Below are 21,781 nucleotides of genomic sequence, written 5' to 3'. Positions count from 1 at the left end.
GATTCGGCCCTCTTGTTCTGGATTCCCCCACCAGAGGCAATAAGTTCTCTGCATCTACCCTATCGTATTCCTTTAACATTTTATATACCTCGATTACATCACCCCTAAAGAGAATAAACCCAAGTTTATGCAACCTGATCTCATAATAAAACCCTTTAAACCCTGGTATCATTTTAGTGAATCTGCGCTGTACCCCCTCCAAGGCCAATATAGCCTTGCTGAAATTTGATGCCCAAACCTGAATGCAGTACTCCAATAGTACTGAATAAAATGAATAAGTTATCCTTGCAATTATAATAGTGCAATTAAATTAGAAATTAACCTATCTTGCAAAGTTATCAAAACATACATTTTAAAAGAATTCCAACTTAAAATGTCTTAAACTTCTTAAAACGTCCACACACTTCAAGTAAAAAGATTCAACACTTTTACCCAAAGTACATGTTCATACTGAGTAAAGATTGTGTAGAGATAACCTTAATTATTAAATGACAACTCAATCCTATTCCTTTTCATTTACATTTTAGTACTTTATTCAACAACAAAGTTGCCAAGTGCTCTGAAACACACAGTTATGCTGTGGAAAAATCCAGCTTATATTGCTCCTAGCTCCCCAACCAATGAATGTCATTGCTTCTCCTTCTGCAGTTTTTCTATACAACATTTCCATAGAGTTCAGATTCTAAAAGGAAGTGCATAGCTTTTAAACAACCAAATTTAGGTAAGAATAAAGTGAAAGAGCACATTTTTATAAGAATTCTGCATATATTCTCAATTTTGTCACATGAAGAATTAGGGGCGAGAAATTAATTATAGCCCAGGAATGGGCAGTGTCAGTAGAAAAGTTGGAGAATTAGTGCCAGGCGCTAGGTGGGGTTTCATTCACTGGAATCGGAGTCTGATGAGACCTTCATGGACAGCCCATCCAGAACAGGGATCTGCTGCCTCCCTCCTCCTGAGGTGGTCCCACAATCCCTGGTGGCAAGGGCTGCACCCTCATAATGGCCAAGTTGTGAAGCATGCAGCAGACCACCACGAATTGGGACGCTCATTCCAGTGAGTACAGGAGGGCTCCTCCCAAGTGGTCAAGGCACTGGAACCGTTGCTTCAGCACCCCGATGGTTTGCTCGATGACATTCCTGGTGGCAGCATGGCTGTTATTATGTGAGTGCTGGGCAGGAGTGGTGGGGTTGTGGAGGAGAGTCATCAGCCAGGTGGAGAGTGGATAGCCCTCATCTCCGAGCAGCCACCCTCGGGTTTGACGTGGTGGTTGGAAGATTGCTGGACTGATGCAGGATGAAGGCATCATGACTGATGCTAAGATAGCCGGCAGAGACCATCATGATGCACTGGGTGTGTTCACATAACAACTGCACATTAAGTGAGTGGTAGTCTTTACGGTTACAGAACATCTCAGGATTGGTATGCTGTGCACGCAAATCCACGTGTGTGCAGTCAATGGCGCCCTGCACCATGGGGAAGCCCGTTATCCTGGCAAAGCCACATGCGCATAAGGACATAAGAAGTAGGAGCAGGAGTAGGCCATACGGCCCCTCGGGCCTGCTCCGCCATTCAATAGGATCATGGCTGATCCGAATCTAGACTCACGTCCACTTCCCTGCCCTCTCCCCGTAACCCCTAATTCCCTTATCTGCTAGGAAACTGTCTATCTCTGTTTTAAATTTATTTAATGTTGCAGCTTCCACAGCTCTCTGGGGTAGCAAATTCCATAGATTTACTACCCTCTGAGTGAAGAAGTTTCTCCTCATCTCAGTTTTGAAAGGGCAGCCCCTTATTCTAAGATTATGCCCCCTAGTTCTAGTCTCACCCATCAGTGGAAACATCCTCACCGCATCCAACCGATCAAGACCCCTCACAATCTTATATGTTTCGATAAGATCGCCTCTCATTCTTCTGAACTCCAATGAGTAGAGGCCCAACCTACTCAACCTTTCCTCATACGTCAACCCCCTCATCTCTGGAATCAACCGAGTGAACCTTCTCTGAACCGCCTCGAGAGCAAGTATATCTTTTCTTAAATATGGAAACCAAAACTGCACGCAGTATTCCAGGTGTGGCCTCACCAATACCCTGTATAACTGCAGCAAGACCTCCCTGTTTTTATACTCCATCCCCCTTGCAATAAAAGCCAAGATTCCATTGGCCTTCCTGATCACCTGCTGCACCTGCATACTAACTTTTTGTGTTTCATGCACCAGGACCCCCAGATCCCTTTGTAATGTAGCACTTTGCAGTTTCTCTCCATTTAGATAATAACTTGCTCTTTGATTTTTTCTGCCAAAGTGCATAACCTCACACTTTCCAACATTATATTCCATCTGCCAAATCTCTGCCCACTCACTTAGCCTGTCTATGTCCTTTTGCAGGTTTTTTATGTCCTCCTCACTCACTGCTTTTCCTCCCATCTTTGTATCTGTTCAGAGAGAAGACAACGTAGTCCCTTCTTCTGGAGTACAGAGCCTCTGTGACCTTCCAGCTGCAGCGATGGACGGCAAACTGGGAGATGTTAGCTATGTCTCCTGCTGCAGACTGGAAGGATGACTGGAGGGCTTCTGGGAGAGCCGCGTTCACCGTGCTCTGAGGCTGCAGGTCTGGTTGCAGTCGGTGACAGAGTTCTGTGACCACCACCTTGGTGAAGCGGAGTCTCCTAATACACTTCTAGATTAAATGGAGGTAAGTGCTCTCGGAAGACCCCAGGTGGGTAAGGCTTCCTGTTGAGAGCCCTCCTCCTCCACCCCACTCTGTGCGCATCCTCTCTTCTTCGCTGCCTCCGGACCCTCTCCTGAAGATACTCGAGCGTAAGGAGGACTGCAAGTAGAGCCCCCCATGACTGTGAGCAAGTGGTGTGAGCAGAAGCCTTTAAAATGAGAATGAAGGTGTTCTCCACTTGCACCAACACTCCCTGACACCTCACAAACTTGAAACAAGTTTAGAAAGCTGCAAGAGTTGCAGAAAGTTACACAGAGCCAATCAAACTGAAAAACCATTTCAGCTGCAAGTTGTTGATGATTCCTTTAAATAGTACTGCTGGAGGCTCCTTCTTACTACTTAACGCTTTGTCAGCTGGGTGTGATTAACATAGGCCAGTAAGTGGAGGGACGACGGCAAAAATGCCAGATCAGGCATCAAGTGAACGCAACACACTCATTGACGTCACAATCTGCCAAATCTAACTATCTGCAGCGAGTGCAGTCATTGGCAGCACTGCCAACCTGCCCAAAATGGCAGCTGCCACGAGACCCGCCAGAAGCGGGCGAAAGCGATTCGGCTGCCATTTTTCCTTCAAAACGGACCTTAATGGCCTCCTTAAGACAAATTGTAACACCTGCTTCTATTACTTTTAATAGATAATTTTGTTATGCCCTCTTTACTATTATACTTACCGTTGCGCTCTCTAACTAGTATGTAGAGCTACTGCCCCTTCTAATTTGCGCTTCCTAGCTGCCTTCGCAAGCTTCCTGCAACTGCCGGCATAAACTAAAATGTTTCTTATATTTATTGGTGCTACTTAGAGCAAAGTTTGCTCCAAAGTTTATTTTTTCTTTAAAGCTTTTCTCTCCGTGCCATTGGAAGCCCAGAAAGCCTTTATCCCCACTCAGATACTTAGGTTTGTCTGTCGCCATGGAACCGTTGCCCTGTCTTCTCCCACGCCACCTTCCTTTCCAGCCATCATTTCGACCTGTGCCTATGTCTTCATAAGTTCCCAACCTCCCATCATTTTCTTACTGCCATTTATAATACTTGCCGCCCCATCTTCTCTGCGCTTCCAACTTCACCTCCCTCACATTTCTTGTCTCCACAGAAGCCGTATAATACATAATAAACAATCATAGTAAAATGCCGGTGAAGCCAGCAGTCAGCAGCTGCGGGACCAGGATGTAATATTCTGATGGTGCGAAAAAGCAGGAAAGCAATCAGTGTAGCACAGTCCAGTTTCTCTGCTCCTGAGCGTACTCTGGACACAACATCCACACACAATCCCCCAGCATTCCCTCAGCATTAAGTCTCCCCATTCCTTTGGAGTCGGCACCTATGCTCTGCCAACTGGGTCCATCTATATACTGTTCTAGGATGGTAGTCATGTCTACTCCCCTCTCCACCTAAGCCCAAGCTCATCTTCATTCTGCTCCATGAACCTGGCCTCTAGTCTAGATGATGGAGAGTTAGATAGAGAGAGATAAAAAGAGAAAGACTTGCATTTCTATAGTGTCTTTCACGACCTCAGAACATCCCAAAGTGCTTTATAGCCAATGAAGTACCTTTTGAAGTGTAGTCACTGTTGTAATGTAGGAATTAATGTTGTAATAATGAGAGTGAGAGAGTTTGAGAGAGCGAGAAAAAGAGACAGCGCGTGTGTGTGTGTGTGTGTGTGAGAGAGTGTGTGAGGAGAGAAAAGGAGAGAGAGTGTGTAGTGGAATGGTCTAGTTTGGAAATGGCAAAAGGCATGGATAAGAGTTTGTGGCAGATGGGCTGAAGCAGGCGAGATTATGGAGGTGGAATTAGGCAGTCTTTGTAATGGAGAGGACATTGAATCAGAAGCTCAGCTTGTGGGTTGAATAGTATAATATAGTACTAGCAACTTATTGCTCACTAAACATTTTCAATTAATAAATTACCATAAAAAGAATGATTTCCCATTACTTTGGTACATATATTGAAGTAAAGTTTGATTACATGATTAATATATTAAAAAAATGTCCTACATCTCCTTGAACTAAATATGATGACAAAGTAATGCATACCCATTCAAATTATTGTTATGAATGACTGAAGTTCTAGCTACAATGCCATAAATGTCCCATTCAAAATACCTGTGACTCAAGGGTGGAGAAAACAAATCTGAGCTCTTGCAGTCCATCTTTCCATCGCTGTTGTTGGCGAAGTAGATCAATGTTCATAAGAGCTACAATCTGCAAGGATAAGATCTCGCTTATCAATAGCAATACTAATATAATTTGTAACTACCAATTTATTTTTTAATTATTTGTTATAAGTTTTTAACTGCAGTTCGACAAAGGTGTCAGATGACTTCCATAGTGTGAATGGCATCTTAAAAAATACAGTTAAATAGAAAATACTGTTCATTTAACATGTTATTTATTTAAAAAATAACATGAAAATATAATTGCCACTTATCAACCCAAGCCTGGATGTTGTCCAGGTCTCGCAGCATGCAGGCACGGACTGCTTCATTATCTGAGGAATTGTGAATGGAAAAGAACATTGTGCAATCATCAGCAAACTTCTGACCTTACGATTGAGGGAAGGTCATTGATAAAGCAGCTGAAGATGGTTGGGCCTAGGACACTGCCCTGAGGAATTCCTGCAGTGATGTTCTGGGGCTGAAATGATTGGCCTCCAACAGCCACAACCATCTTCCTTTGTGCTAGGTTTGACTCCAACCAGTGGAGATTTTTCCCCCTGATCCCCATTGACTTCAATTTTACTGGGGCTCCTTGATGCCACACTCAGGTCAAATGCTGCCTTAATGTCAAGGACAGTCACCCTCACCTTACCTCTGGAATTTAGCTCCTTTTCTATGTTTGGACCAAAACTATAATGAGGTCTGGACCGGAGTGGTCCTGGCGGAATCCAAACTGAACATTCGTAAGCAGGTTATTGGTGAGTAAGTGCTGCTTAATAACACCTTCCATCACTTTACTGATGATTGAAATTATGCTGCTGGGGCAGTAATTGGATTTGTCCTACTTTTTATGGACTGGACATTCCTGGGCAATTTTCCACTTTGTCGGGTACGTGCCAATGTAGTAGCTGTACTGGAACAGTTTGGCTAAAGGATGCAGCTAGTTCTGGAGCACAGGTCTTCAGCATGACAGCCGGGATGTTGTCGGGGCCCAGAGCCTTTGTTGTATCCAGTGCGCTCAGCCATTTCTTGACATCAAGTGGAGTGAACTGAATTGGCTGAAGACTGGCATCTGTGATGGTGGGGACGTCAGGAGGAGGCCGAGATGGATCATCCACTCAGCACTTCTGGCTGAAGATGGTTGCGAATGCTCCAGCCTTGTCTTTTCCACTCACGTGCTGGGTTCTGCCATCGGTGAGGATGGGGATGTTCAGGGAGCCTCCTCCTCCAGTTAGTTATTTAATTGTCCTCCTCCATTCATGACTAGATGTGGCAGGACTGTAGAGCTCTGATCTGATCCGTTAGTTGTGGGATCGCTTAGCTCTGTCATGCATGTAGTTCTTTGGTGTAGCTTCTCCAGGTTGGCCCCTCATTTTTAGATACACATGGTGCTGCTCCTGGAATGCCCTTCTACACTCCTCATTGGTCACCTGACTTAATGGCAATGGTAGAGTGAGGGATATGCCAGACCATGAGCTTACAAATTGTGGTGGAATACAATTCTGCTGCTGCTGATGGCCCACAGTTCCTCATGGATGCCAAGTTTTGCGCTGCTAGGCCTGTTCCCAATCTATCCCATTTAGCACGGTGGTAGTGCCACACAACACAATGGAGGGTGTCCTCAGTGTGAAGACAGGACTTTGTCTCTCCAAGGACCGCGATGTCGTCACTCCTACCAATACCATCATGGACAGATGCATTTGCAGCAGGTAGATTGGGGAGGACGAGGTCAAGTAGATTTTTCCCTCTGCCGCAAGCCCAGTCTGGCAACTATGTTCTTCAGGACTCGGTCAGCTCGGTCAATGGTGGTACTCCGAGCCACTTTTGATGATGGACATTGAAGTCCCCCAACCAGTGTACGTGCTTTGCCCTTGCTACGTTCAGTGCTTCTTCTAAGTGGTGTTCAACGTGGAGAAGTACTGTTTCATCAGCTGAGTGAGGGCGGTAGGTGGTAATCAGCAGGAGGTTTCCTTGCCCATGCCCTTGCCTGATGCCAGAAAGACTTCATGGGGTCTGGAGTTAGTGTTGAGGACTCCCAGGGTCATTCCCTTTTGACTCTACACCATTGTGCTGTCACCTTTGGTGGGTCTGTCCTGTCGGAGGGACAGGACATTCCGAGGAATTTTTAAAAATATATATTTATTCGTTCATGGGATGTGGACGTCGCCGGCAAGGCAGGTATTTATTGCCCATGGGAAGGTGGTGGTGATCCACCTTATACAACTGAGTGGTTTGCTAGGCCATTTCAGAGGGCAGTTAAGAGTCAACCACATTGCTGTGGGTCTGGAATCACATATAAGTCAGACCAGGTAAGGATGGCAGATTTCCTTCCCTAAAGGACATTAGTGAACCAGATGGGTTTTTACAACAATACAAAAGTTTCTTGGTCTCGGGGTTTCACCGTTACTGACACTATTTTTTATTCCAGATTTATTTAATTAACTGAATTTAAATTTCCCAGCTGCCACGGTGGGATTTGAACTCATATCTCTGGATCATTAGTCCAGGCCTCTGGATTACTCGTCCATATGCCACATAACCACTATGCTAACATACCCGATGGTGATGGAAGAATCTGGGATGTTGGCTGATAGGTATGATTCCGTGAGTATGACTATGTCAGGCTGTTGCTTGACTAATCTGTGAGACAGCTCTCCCAACTTTGGCACAAGTCCCCAGATGTTAGCGAGGAGGACATTGCAGGGTTGACTGGGCTGGGTGTGCCTTAGTCGCATCCAAATCCGATGCCTAGGTCAAAGCCAAGTGGTCCTTCCCGTTTTATTCTCATTATACTTCTTTGTAGCAGTTTGATACAAATGAGTGCCTTGCTAGGCCATTTCAGAGGGCAGTTAAGAGTCAACCACATTGCTCTGGGTCTGGAGTCACATATAGGCCAGACCGGATGAGAACGGCAGCTTTCCTTCCCTGAAGGACATTAGTGCACCAATTGGGTTTTTATGACAATCTGATAGCTTCATGGTCACTGAAACTATTCCAGATTTTTTTTCAAACTAAAATCATATTCGCAATCTGCCATGGTGCCATTTGAACTCACATCTCCAGATTATTGGTCCAGGCCTCTGGATTACGAGTCCAGTAATATAACCACTAAACTACTGTACCCAGGTGGGAACATTGGGGACGGGTGAAAGATGAGAACATTCATACTTAAGAAGGGTCAATGGATAGGAATAGGAACCCTGCTGATTTGTTCTTCTCCCAGCCTAGCGACAGGAAAGCCAACTCTTGTGCTCCTACCAATTGTCTTAGCTGATATAAGCTAATGCAGCACAGACCAGGGATCAATGTGTTGTGTTTAGCTTTTGAGCCATAGAGGTGCCCAAGGTGAATGATTATTTAGGTAATCATAAAAACATTCTGAAGTTTTGGTGTGCTTGACATGCATTTAAAATGTATTATTACATTTTGGCAACTGTAGTGAGTAAGTCTTTGCACAATCTCCAAGTTACACTACAGTGTTTCCAATTCTATTTTTTATGGTATACAAGTTACTGTGGCCGTATTGGTAAAAAAGAAAATAATATTCAGTATAAAGCATAGTTTTCCTGCCCTGGCAGACATTTTTTCTTCAGCATGTGTTTGGATACTGAATCTTTTCAAACTTCTTTTCAAATGTAAGGAATAATTGGAATGAATGTATTTCTAGAACTTTGTTTCCTGTAGTCAGGTGGTCTAATTATATTTTTAAACACGTTATTGTTGTTTTATTTGATTTATTCAGAAATAGCAACAAAAGGGGAAAACTGAATGAGCATACCTGCTGCAAAAACTACGTTAAAATAAATGGATAGGGTCATTATATTAATAGGCAAGGTGGTGGATAGAAAGCAGAGAATAGGAAGATATGGATGTTTCTTGAATTGGCAAAATGCCATCATACCCCAGCATCTTTGTTGGTACCTCTCTTTTCTATATATATATAAACTAGCTGGGGGTGCCCGGCGGTGCCGAGGCATTTTTGAGTGCATGTTGTTGTTGGAAGCGAGAGAGGGAGCGACTGGGGGGAAGAGAGAGAGGGAAGGAGAGAGAGAGAGAGAGAGAGAGAGATGGAAGGAGAGAGAGAGAGATGGAAGGAGAGAGAGAGAGAGATAGAAGGAGAGAGAGAGAGGGAAGGAGAGAGAGAGAGAGAGAGAGAGAGGGAAGGAGAGAGAGAGAGAGAGAGCGAGGGAAGGAGAGAGAGAGAGGGAAGGAGAGAGAGAGAGAGAGAGGGAAGAAGAGAGAGAGAGAGAGGGAAGAAGAGAGAGAGGGAAGGAGAGAGAGGGGAAGGAGAGAGAGGGAGGGGGAAGGAGAGAGAGAGAGGGAAGGAGAGAGAGAGAGGGAAGGAGAGAGAGAGGGGGAAGGAGAGAGGGGGAAGGAGAGAGAGAGAGGGGGAAGGAGAGAGAGAGAGGGGGAAGGAGAGAGAGACGGGGGTGACAGAGAGAGAGAGAGATTGGGGGGAGAAGAGAAAGAGAGAGAGATTGGGGGGAAGAGAGAGAGACTGGGAGTGTGAGAGAGAGAGAGTGGGAGTGTGTGTGAGAGAGAGAGAGAGAGAGAGACTGGGAGTGTGTGAGAGAGAGAGAGAGAGAGAGAGAGAGAGAGTGGGAGTGTGAGAGAGAGGGAGTGTGTGAGAGAGAGAGAGAGAGAGAGAGAGAGAGAGAGTGGGAGTGTGTGTGAGAGAGAGAGAGAGTGGGAGTGTGAGAGAGAGAGAGAGAGAGTGGGAGTGTGTGTGAGAGAGAGAGAGAGAGAGAGAGAGAGAGACTGGGAGTGTGAGAGAGAGAGAGAGAGAGACTGGGAGTGAGAGAGAGATAGAGAGAGAGAGAGAGACTGGGAGTGTGAGAGAGAGAGAGAGAGAGATTGGGAGAGAGAGAGAGAGAGAGAGAGAGAGAGAGAGAGAGAGTGGGAGTGTGTGAGAGAGAGAGAGAGAGAGAGATTGGGAGTGTGAGAGAGAGAGAGAGAGTGGGAGTGTGAGAGAGAGAGAGTGGGAGTGTGTGAGAGAGAGAGAGAGAGCGAGAGAGAGTGGGAGTGTGAGAGAGAGAGAGACTGGAAGTGTGAGAGAGAGAGAGAGAGAGAGAGAGAGAGAGAGAGATTGGGAGTGTGAGAGAGACAGAGATTGGGAGTGTGAGAGAGAGAGATTGGGAGTGTGAGAGAGAGGGAGTGTGAGAGAGAGAGAGAGTGAGAGAGAGCGGTAGGGAGGTAGTGCAACTCTGCCGAGCCTTAGGCCTGTACATAGTTAACGGTAGGTTCAGAGGGGACTCCTTAGGGAGACTCACATATTCCTCAACTCTTGGGTCTAGTGTGGTGGATTATACAATCACTGACCTGGACCCCTGCGATATCAACGCATTCACTGTCAGGCAGCAATCCCCCCTCTCAGACCATAACCAAATAAATGTGTACCTTAAACTTTCTGCCCAAACTACAGACACAAAAAAGGAACCCAGTAAGCTACATAAAATAAACCAGACATACAGATGGGCCCCAGACAGTGGAGATAAATTCATCACAGCACTAAATTCACCTGATCTCACAAGTAAAATTTCAAAATTTAAAGAAAATCTATATGAGATCACCAGAGATGGGGTAAACATGGCCATAGAGGATATAAATATGATCTTTCATGAGGCAGCTGTAAAAGCCGACCTCGTGAAACAGAAGAGGAAGAGTCACAAAAGACAAAATAAAAATAAGAAATGGTTTGACCACGAATGCAAAAATGCCAGAAAAGACCTGAGAAAAATATCAAACCAAAAGCATCGCCAACCAAACAATCCGGACCTACGTACTAGATACAATGAAACCCTCAAAAGATATAAACACACCATTAGGAACAAAACACAAAACTATACCCACAAAATACTAGAAGAAATTGAAAACTCCACCAACCCAAAACAATTCTGGGAAATGTGGAATAACCTGAGTACAACACAATTGCAAGCATTACCAATCCAAGATGGCGACATCTGGAGAACACATTTTGAAAACCTCTACAAAGACATCCCAATAAACGAAACAAACCCAAGTCAACATCAGGTCACAGAAAAACTCCACACATTAGAAGCAACAATCAAAGACAACCAAAACCCTCTAGACTCCCCAATCACATGGAAAGAAATGGCCACAAAAACAAAATCTCTCCACCTAAAGAAAGCCTGTGGCCCAGACAACATCAAAAATGAAATGCTCAAGTTCAGCAATATGGAGATGCAGGGTGCGGTACTCAAATTATTCAACATCATATTACGTTCAGGCTGTTTTCCCGATATCTGGTGCCAAGGACTAATCTCCCCCATATATAAAAGCGGAAACAAATCAGACCCAAATAACTACCGCGGCATCTGTGTCAACAGTTGTCTAGGGAAGTTATTCTGCAGTATTCTAAATAGTAGATTACTTGATTTTCTTAACAAACATAATATCCTCAGAAAAAACCAAATAGGCTTTCTTCCAAAACACCGCACCGCCGACCATATCTATACCCTTCACACCCTCATTGAAAAACATAAACACCAAACAAAAAATGGGAAAATATTCGCCTGTTTCATCGACTTCAAGAAAGCCTTTGACTCTATATGGCACGAAGGGCTCTATTATAAACTTCTTCAGTGTGGAATAGGGGGCAAAGTCTATGACCTTATTAAATCAATGTATCTGAAAAACAAATGCGGGGTCAAAATTGGAGACAAACGCACCGATTTCTTCACCCAGAGAAGAGGCGTCCGGCAGGGCTGCAATTTGAGCCCGACCCTGTTCAACATATACATAAATGAATTAGCAGACATGCTGGAGCAAAGCGAGTCACCAGGTCTCCGTCTCCTGGATGGAGAAGTGAAGTCCCTGTTCTATGCGGACGACCTGGTTCTGCTGTCTCCCACAGAACAGGGATTACAGCAACAACTAGACCTACTCGACAAATACTGCCAAAATTGGGCTCTAACAGTAAATCTAAAGAAAACCAACATCATGATTTTTCAGAAAAGACCCAGATGTCAGGAAAACAAATACCAGTTTACCCTCAGTGATACCACTATAGGACACACTATGAGCTACACCTACCTTGGTCTAACTATTACAGCATCAGGGAGCTTCAGCATAGCAGTGAATGCACTAAAAGAAAAAGCCCGAAGAGCCCTATATGCAATAAAAAGAAAATTCTACAACATCCAAATCCCAATCAAAATCTGGCTCAAAATTTTTGACAGCATAATCCTGCCCATTGCACTGTACGGTAGTGAAGTATGGGGCCCGCTAAATCACCAAAGCTACACTAAATGGGAAAAACACACAATAGAAGCCCTACATGCAGAATTCTGCCGAAGCATCCTTCGCACCCAAAGAAAAACGCCAACAAATGCATGCAGAGCCGAACTAGGCAGATACCCACTGATAATAAACATCCAAAAACGAGCACTAAACTTCCTAAATCACCTCAAATCTAGCTCCCCAGACACCCTTCATTTCAAAGCCTTTCAGACCCAAGAGCTAAACCCAGAAAAGAGTCCCCTGAGTCAGCTGCTACTGAAACTAAGTACTCAGCCGGACCCTGACCAGCCCCAGACCAACACAGCCGTCCAAACACCAATCTGAGTGAACCAAATCATTAAAAAATGCAAAGAAACCTACCTGGAACATTGGAACAAAATAACCGAAAGCCAAAGCAGATTAGAATGTTACCGGGCCCTAAAAAGAGAATATAAACTGGCAGACTACCTCACGACCATCAGAGACACAAAACAGAGACAGACCCTCACCAGGTACAGACTAAGCGACCACCAACTGGAAATTGAAAAAGGCAGATACAAGAAATCCTGGCAGCCTAGAGAGAATAGAATATGCGATCAATGTCTGGCTGGCGAGGTTGAAACAGAAATGCATTTCCTCCTAAAATGCGAAAAATTCAACACATCAAGAAACATATTATTCAACAAGCTAAGCCAAACAACCCCAGATTTCAAGGAATTGGATGATCTGTCAAAATTGAGATTAGTCCTAGGAGAAGGAGACAGACCATACCTTGGGGCTAAATATGTAACAACATGTCACAACCTGAGGACTGTTTAAAAGTAAGACTGTTTAAAATTAATATTGAACGTACCAAATGAAGTAGAAAGACTGTTTAAAATTAATATTGTTTAAAAGTAATATTGTATATACCCAACAAATGTCAAATCGATTGACACCTACAGAATGTTGGAAAACTGTACCTTTTTGCTATGTAAGCTTTGGCAATATGGTTCTCTGTAAACTTTCATGCCAATAAAGCATTTGAACTGAACTGAACTGAGAGAGTGTGTGAGGGAGAGAGTGAGAGAGAGTGAGAGTGCGAGAGAGTGAGAGAGAGAGAGAGAGAGAGAGAGACTGGGAGTGGGAGTGAGAGAGAGAGAGAGAGAGACTGGGAGTGAGAGAGAGAGACTGGCAGTGTGAGAGAGAGAGAGATTGGGAGTGTGAGAGAGAGGGATTGGGAGTGAGAGAGAGAGAGATTGGGAGTGTGAGAGAGAGAGATTGGGAGTGTGAGAGAGAGAGATTGGGAGTGTGAGAGAGAGAGAGATTGGGAGTGTGAGAGAGAGAGAGATTGGGAGTGTGAGAGAGAGAGATTGGGAGTGTGAGAGAGAGATTGGGAGTGTGAGAGAGAGAGAGAGAGAGAGAGAGAGAGAGAGATATATAGAGAGAGAGAGAGAGAGAGAGAGAGACCGGGAGTGTGAGAGAGAGAGAGAGACTGGGAGTGTGTGAGAGAGAGAGAGAGAGACTGGGAGTGTGAGAGAGAGAGAGATTGGGAGTGTGAGAGAGAGAGAGAGAGATTGGGAGTGTGAGAGAGAGAGGGATTGGGAGTGTGAGAGAGAGCGATTGGGAGTGTGAGAGAGAGAGATTGGGAGTGTGAGAGAGAGAGAGATTGGGAGTGTGAGAGAGAGAGATTGGGAGTGTGAGAGAGAGAGATTGGGAGTGTGAGAGAGAGAGATTGGGAGTGTGAGAGAGAGAGATTGGGAGTGTGAGAGAGAGAGATTGGGAGTGTGAGAGAGAGAGAGAGTGTGAGAGAGAGAGAGATAGATAGATAGATAGATAGATAGAGAGAGAGAGAGAGAGAGAGAGAGAGAGAGAGAGGGAGAGAGAGAGAGAGAGACCGGGAGTGTGAGAGAGAGAGAGAGACTGGGAGTGTGTGAGAGAGAGAGAGAGAGACTGGGAGTGTGAGAGAGAGAGAGATTGGGAGTGTGAGAGAGAGAGAGAGATGGGGAGTGTGAGAGAGAGAGAGAGAGAGATTGGGAGTGTGAGAGAGAGAGAGATTGGGAGTGAGAGAGAGAGAGAGAGAGAGAGAGAGAGAGAGAGAGAGACTGGGAGTGTGAGAGAGAGAGAGATTGGGAGTGTGAGAGAGAGAGAGAGAGAGAGAGAGAGAGAGAGAGAGAGAGAGATTGGGAGCGTGAGAGAGAGAGAGATTGGGAGCGTGAGAGAGAGAGAGAGAGAGAGATTGGGAGTGTGAGAGAGAGATTGGGAGTGTGAGAGAGAGAGAGAGATTGGGAGTGTGAGAGAGAGAGATTGGGAGTGTGAGAGAGAGAGATTGGGAGTGTGAGAGAGAGAGATTGGGATTGTGAGAGAGAGAGATTGGGAGTGTGAGAGAGAGAGAGAGATTGGGTGTGTGAGAGAGAGAGAGAGATTGGGAGTGTGAGAGAGAGAGAGAGATTGGGAGTGTGAGAGAGAGAGGCACTGGGAGTGTGAGAGAGAGAGAGACTGGGAGTGTGAGAGAGAGAGACTGGGAGTGTGAGAGAGAGAGAGATTGGGAGTGTGAGAGAGAGAGAGAGATTGGGAGTGTGAGAGAGAGAGAGAGATTGGGAGTGTGAGAGAGAGAGAGATTGGGAGTGTGAGAGAGAGAGATTGGGAGTGTGAGAGAGAGAGATTGGGAGTGTGAGAGAGTGAGAGATTGGGAGTGTGAGAGAGAGAGATTGGGAGTGTGAGAGAGAGAGATTGGGAGTGTGAGAGAGAGAGATTGGGAATGTGAGAGAGAGAGATTGGGAGTGTGAGAGAGAGAGATTGGGAGTGTGAGAGAGAGAGATTGGGAGTGTGAGAGAGAGAGATTGGGAGTGTGAGAGAGAGAGAGAGAGAGAGAGATTGGGAGTGTGAGAGAGAGAGACTGGGAGTGAGAGAGAGAGATTGGGAATGTGAGAGAGAGAGATTGGGAATGTGAGAGAGAGAGATTGGGAGTGTGAGAGAGAGAGACTCGGAGTGTGTAAGAGAGAGAGACTGGGAGTGTGAGAGAGAGATTGGGAGTGTGAGAGAGAGCGAGAGATTGGGAGTGTGAGAGAGAGAGACTGGGAGTGAGAGAGAGAGATTGGGAGTGTGAGAGAGACCACCACAAAGATCATCACCACACCAACCGGGAACAGAGAGGATCCCTACGCACAACAACAATGTCGGAACTGCACCACTCATGTACTGCAGGGGAACAGGACCACCCCCAACCAGGCAGAGGGAGATGTGCTCAGAGCACACACAACACCACTGGCAGAGGCAATCCACTAAGAGACATAATGCAGGCGATCAACAGCATCCACTCCCGACTTATGGACCAGAAAAAATAAGGACTAGTTGTTAGAAAAATTTGTAACCAATTATCCTCAGCATTTATAGACAATTGAAATGTTCTTTTTTTCCCCATTTAGACACGACAAACACATTTTACTATTTATCATATTTTAACCGATCACAGAAAAAAAAAAAAACAAGTTTAGCATGAAATCTTTATATATATCAACCTGGAATATCCAAGGTCTACGCTCTTCTATGCTTGGCATGAAGAGTGAGACCCTAGAGTTCCTAGATGAGATTAAAAATCTAGACATTATCTTTCTACAGGAAACCTGGTGTAGAGGAGAAGGACACACTGGCTGTCCCAGTGGGTACACAGAGCTGGTGGTCCCCTCCAATAAATTGCCAGGAGTAACCCAGGGCAGAGAATCTGGAGGCATACTGATTTGGATCAAAGCAGAACTTAGGAGTTGCACTGAATTTGTGGAAAAGGGCGAAAACCACCTATGGCTAAAAATTAAGAGGGGCATCATCTCCAGCAGGAAAGATATTTTCATTTGCACACTCTATATCCCCCCGACAGATTCCCCGTACTTCAAAGAGGACACCTTCTCCAACATAGAGAGGGAGATTATCCAATTCCAGGCCAAGGGAAATGTGTTGATATGTGGGGACCTCAACTCAAGAACGGGAGAAGAACCAGACTTCACCAACAATCACGGGAATAATTACATATTTGGGAATAACCATTTTGACCTCCCTTCCCATCCACACAGGCATAACTGCGACAAACAGACAAATACTAACGGAAAACAGCTACTGCAGCTCTGTCGAAGCCTGGGTCTGTACATTGTCAATGGTAGGTTATTGGGAGACTTCCTAGGAAGATCCACCTATTGCTCACCTCTTGGCTTCAGCACCGTAGACTATATGATTACAGATCTAGACCCATCCTCTTTCAGAACATTCACCGTCAAACCGCAAACAACATTGTCAGACCACAGTCAAATTACTGCATATCTTGAAAGGACAGAAACAACCAACACAGAAACACAACCCAGTAAACTGTACAACATTAAAAAATCCTACAGATGGGCCAAAAACAGCACAGAAATATACCAGAAATCAATTAGCAACCAAACAACTCAAGCTCTCTTGGACACCTTTCTGGAAAATACATACACACACAATAAAGAAGGCGTAAACCGGGCAGTGAATAACCTAAATAATATTTTTGATAATCTGGCATCAATGTCAAACTTGAAAGTTCGAAAGAACAAACCCAAAACAAAAAACTACGAAAAATGGTTTGACTCCGATTGCCAGAACATGAGGAAAAAACTCAGAAAAATATCAAACCAAAAACACAGACAACCAGAAAACGAGGAATTACGCCTTGCTTGTCAGGCACTAACACAATACAAACGCACACACAGAACCAAGAAAGAGCAGTATATTAAGAATACACTCATCTCCATTGAGGAATCCATTGATTCCAATTGTTTCTGGGACAACTGGAATACATTACACAAAAAACAACACAATGAATTGGCCATTCAAAACGGTGACACATGGGAAAGCCATTTTGAAAAATTATACCAGAAAAACACACTAAGCCCAGAGCAATACCAAATATGCGAAAAACTGGCAAAGCTAGAATCTGCCATAAAAGATAACCAAAACCCGATAGACACCATAATATCTGAAAAAGAGCTAATTGAAAAACTCAAGGACCTGCGACCAGGAAAGGCTTGCGGGGCAGACGGCATCCTAAGCGAGATGATTAAACACACGGACGATAAAATGAGATTGGCTATACTGAAACTCTTCAACTTGGTTCTGAGTGTCGGTTACTTCCCTGATATCTGGAACAAAGGACTCATAACGCCCATATACAAAAGTGGGGATAAAGGAGACCCAAATAACTATCGAGGCATCTGTGTAAACAGTAACATGGGGAAGGTTTTCTGTAGTATCATAAACAAAAGACTTATAGACTTCCTTGAGGAGCACAATGTCTTGAGTAAAAGCCAAATTGGATTCCTGCCAAACTATAGAACATCAGATCATATCTTCACCCTACAGACCCTAATTGACAAACACGTCCATCAAAACAAAAGCAAAATCTACGCATGCTTTATAGATTTCCAGAAGGCTTTCGATTCCATCTGGCACGACGGTCTATTCCTGAAACTTATCGAAAGCGGGGTAGGGGGAAAAACATATGATGTAATTAAATCAATGTATACAAACAACAAATGTGCAGTTAAAATTGGAGACAAACAAACAAAATACTTCCCACAGGGGCGGGGGGTGACGCAGGGCTCGCCAATCTCACCGACACTCTTTAATATTTACATAAATGAATTAGCAAAACTACTTGAACAATCTACAGCACCCGGCCTCACCCTATATGAATCCAAGGTTAAATTCCTCCTCTATGCAGACGACCTGGTTCTGCTGTCACCAACTAAGGAGGGTCTACAGCAGAACCTGGATCTGCTGGAATCAGTCTGTCAGACCTGGGCCCTGACAATAAACCTCCAAAAAACCAAAGTCCTCGTGTTCCAACAAAGATCCAGACATCAGGGACCCAAAATAAATCTCACACTAGGAACAACTAAAATCGAACAAACCACTAACTACACATACTTGGGCATAAAAATCAGCTCTACGGGAAATTTCAAACTGGCTGTGAATGAACTGAAAGAGAAAGCAAGAAGGGCTTTCTACGCCATTAAAAGATCAATCCAAATAGAAATCCCAATTAGCATTTGGCTCAAAATTTTCAAATCAGTAATTGAACCAATTGCACTCTATGGTAGTGAAGTGTGGGGACCGTTAACACAACAAGATTTTGCAAAATGGGACAAACACCCAATTGAGATCCTACATGCAGAATTCTGTAAAAGTATCCTCCGGACTCAAAGGAAAACCGTAAACAATGCATGCAGGGCAGAACTAGGCCAATTTCCACTAATAATTACTATCCAAAAAAGAGCCACCAAATTTTGGCAACACCTAAAAATGAGCAACCCCCACTGCTATTATTACGAAGCCTTGAAATGCCAAGAGAGGACCATAAAGAATAACTCCCTCAGTCAACTAGTCATGGGACTCAGTGAAGCAACCACTAACACTACTAACAATAACCAGCCCCAGGACAGTGACATCGTAGCAGAGAGAATTCGACCCAACACAATTGTCACTAAACAAAAGGAAAAATACCTGTCATATTGGGCAGAAACAACAAAAACCCAAAGCAAACTCAATTGCTACTTGACCCTAAACAGACAGTACAACATGGCTGAGTACCTGACCATGGTAAAGGATAACAAACTGAGAAAAACCTTGACAAGGTACAGACTTAGCGAACATAGCCTAGCGATCGAAAAAGGCAGACACAGGCAGACCAGGCTGCCAAGAGAGGACAGGATATGCTCTCACTGCAGTCAGGGAGTAGTGGAGACAGAGATGCACTTCCTCACATCCTGTGGAAAATATCAGGGCATCAGGGAGAATTTCTACCAAAAATTCTCACAAATATGCCCTGAATTCAGAAATCTGAATGACGACCAAAAACTCCCATACCTACTGGGGGAGGAGAGAAGCTGTGTAGCACTGGCGGCACACTATGTTACAGCTTGCCATGAACAGAGGGACAACCAGTAAACCTAAGAAAAGAGTATACATAAACAATGCGAATGTATATTTATACACTCAGGGATATACCTGTTTATACACTGTATGAATAGAACTGCGTTTATGTGTTCAACCATAAATGTATTTTGATGCTTTGGCAACATAAGATGTACCTTATCATGCCAATAAAGCAATTTGAATTGAATTGAATTGAATTGAGGGAGAGAGAGAGATTGGGAGTGTGAGAGAGAGAGATTGGGAGTGTAAGAGAGAGAGACTAGGAGTGTGAGAGAGAGAGAGACTGGGAGTGTGAGAGAGAGAGAGAGAGACTGGGAGTGTGAGAGAGAGAGAGATTGGGAGTGTGAGAGAGAGAGAGATTGGGAGTGTGAGAGAGAGAGAGATTGGGAGTGTGAGAGAGAGAGAGATTGGGAGTGTGAGAGAGAGAGAGATTGGGAGTGTGAGAGAGAGAGAGATTGGGAGTGTGAGAGAGAGAGAGATTGGGAGTGTTAGAGAGAGAGAGGTTGGGAGTGTGAGAGAGAGAGAGATTGGGAGTGTGAGAGAGAGAGAGATTGGGAGTGTGAGAGAGAGAGATTGGGAGTGTGAGAGAGAGAGATTGGGAGTGTGAGAGAGAGATTGGGAGTGTGAGAGAGAGATTGGGAGTGTGAGAGAGAGATTGGGAGTGTGAGAGAGAGATTGGGAGTGTGAGAGAGAGAGAGAGAGAGAGATTGGGAGTGTGAGAGAGAGAGAGAGAGACTGGGAGTGTGAGAGAGAGAGAGATTGGGAGTGTGAGAGAGAGAGAGATTGGGAGTGTGAAAGAGAGAGACCAGGAGTGTGTGAGTGAGAGAGGCTGGGAGTGAGAGAGAGAGAGAGATTGGCAGTGTGAGAGAGAGAGACTGGGAGTGAGAGAGAGAGAGATTGGGAGTGTGAGAGAGAGAGACTGGGAGTGAGAGAGAGAGAGACTGGGAGTGAGAGAGAGAGAGAGATTGGGAGTGTGAGAGAGACTGGGAGTGAGAGAGAGAGAGAGATTGGGAGTGAGAGACAGAGAGAGACTGGGAGCGAGAGAGAGAGATTGGGAGTGTGTGAGAGAGAGAGAGAGAGAGAGAGATTGGGAGTGTGAGAGAGAGAGATCGGGAGTGTGAGAGAGAGAGATTGGGAGTGTGAGACAGAGAGAGATTGGGAGTGTGAGAGAGAGGGAGATTGGGAGTGTGAGAGAGAGAGACCGGGAGTGTGTGAGAGAGAGAGACTGGGAGTGTGAGAGAGAGAGAGAGATTGGCAGTGTGAGAGAGAGAGACTGGGAGTGAGAGAGAGAGAGATTGGGAGTGTGAGAGAGAGAGAGAGAGATTGGGAGTGTGAGAGAGAGAGACTGGGAGTGAGAGAGAGAGAGAGATTGGGAGTGTGAGAGAGAGAGATTGGGAGTGAGAGAGAGAGAGATTGGGAGTGTGAGAGAGAGAGACTGGGAGTGAGAGAGAGAGATTGGGAGTGTGAGAGAGAGAGAGATTGGGAGTGTGAGAGAGACTGGGAGTGAGAGAGAGAGAGAGACTGGGAGTGAGAGAGAGAGAGAGATTGGGAGTGTGAGAGAGAGATTGGGAGTGTGAGAGAGAGAGATTGGGAGTGTGAGAGAGAGAGATTGGGAGTGTGAGAGAGAGAGAGAGACTGGGAGTGTGAGAGAGAGAGAGAGAGATTGGGAGTGTGAGAGAGAGAGATTGGGAGTGTGAGAGAGAGAGATTGGGAGTGTGAGAGAGAGAGATTGGGAGTGTGAGAGAGAGAGATTGGGAGTGTGAGAGAGAGAGAGATTGGGAGTGTGAGAGTGTGAGAGAGTGGGAGTGTGAGAGAGAGAGAGATTGGGAGTGTGAGAGAGAGAGAGATTGGGAGTGTGAGAGAGAGAGAATGGGAGTGTGAGAGAAAGAGATTGGGAGTGTGAGAGAGAGAGAGATTGGGAGTGTGAGAGAGAGAGAATGGGAGTGTGAGAGAAAGAGATTGGGAGTGTGAGAGAGAGAGACATTGGGAGTGTGAGAGAGAGAGATTGGAGTGTGTGAGAGAGAGAGATTGGGAGTGTGTGAGAGAGAGAGATTGGGAGTGTGAGAGAGAGAGAGATTGGGAGTGTGAGAGAGAGAGATTGGGAGTGTGAGAGAGAGATTGGGAGTGAGAGAGAGAGATTGGGAGTGAGAGAGAGAGAGATTGGGAGTGTGAGAGAGAGAGAGATTGGGAGTGTGAGAGAGAGATAGATTGGGAGTGTGAGAGAGAGAGAGAGAGAGATTGGGAGTGTGAGAGAGAGAGAGATTGGGAGTGTGAGAGAGAGAAAGAGAGAGATTGGGAGTGTGAGAGAGAGAGAGATTGGGTGTGAGAGAGAGAGAGATTAGGAGTGTGAGAGGGAGAGAGATTGGGAGTGTGAGAGAGAGAGAGATTGGGAGTGTGAGAGAGAGAGAGATTAGGAGTGTGAGAGAGAGATTGGGAGTGTGAGAGAGAGAGAGATTGGGAGTGTAAGAGAGAGAGATTGGGAGTGAGAGAGTCTGGGAGTGTGTGAGAGAGAGACTGGGAGTGTGAGAGAGAGAGATTGGGAGTGTGAGAGAGAGAGAGAGATTGGGAGTGTGAGAGAGAGAGATTGGGAGCGTGAGAGAGAGATTGGGAGCGTGAGAGAGAGATTAGGAGCGTGAGAGAGAGATTGGGAGTGAGAGAGAGGGAGAGATTGGGAGTGTGAGAGAGAGATTGGGAGTGAGTGAGAGAGAGAGATTGGGAGTGTGA

At 45.1% G+C, this 21,781-nt stretch overlaps 1 protein-coding gene across 6 annotated transcripts in view; it reads right to left on the bottom strand.

Annotated features, from left to right (window-relative positions):
• The window catches only part of dync2h1 (dynein cytoplasmic 2 heavy chain 1), a 996,931-nt gene that overhangs the window by 907,080 nt on the left and 68,070 nt on the right, over positions 1-21,781 (bottom strand). For all 6 annotated transcript variants that reach the window (XM_085999037.1, XM_085999042.1, XM_085999039.1 and 3 more), the window contains one exon: positions 4,833-4,931. In XM_085999037.1, coding sequence (XP_085855163.1) covers positions 4,833-4,931 — 99 coding nt within the window. The remainder of the gene's footprint in view (positions 1-4,832; positions 4,932-21,781) is intronic.

The sequence above is a fragment of the Somniosus microcephalus genome, chromosome 10, assembly GCF_052327205.1.
Source record: "Somniosus microcephalus isolate GS21.2 chromosome 10, FLI_Smic_1.0, whole genome shotgun sequence".
Lineage (NCBI taxonomy): Eukaryota > Metazoa > Chordata > Chondrichthyes > Squaliformes > Somniosidae > Somniosus > Somniosus microcephalus.
Note: the sequence above shows the minus strand (reverse complement) of the source record. Positions and strands in the feature narration are given on the sequence as shown.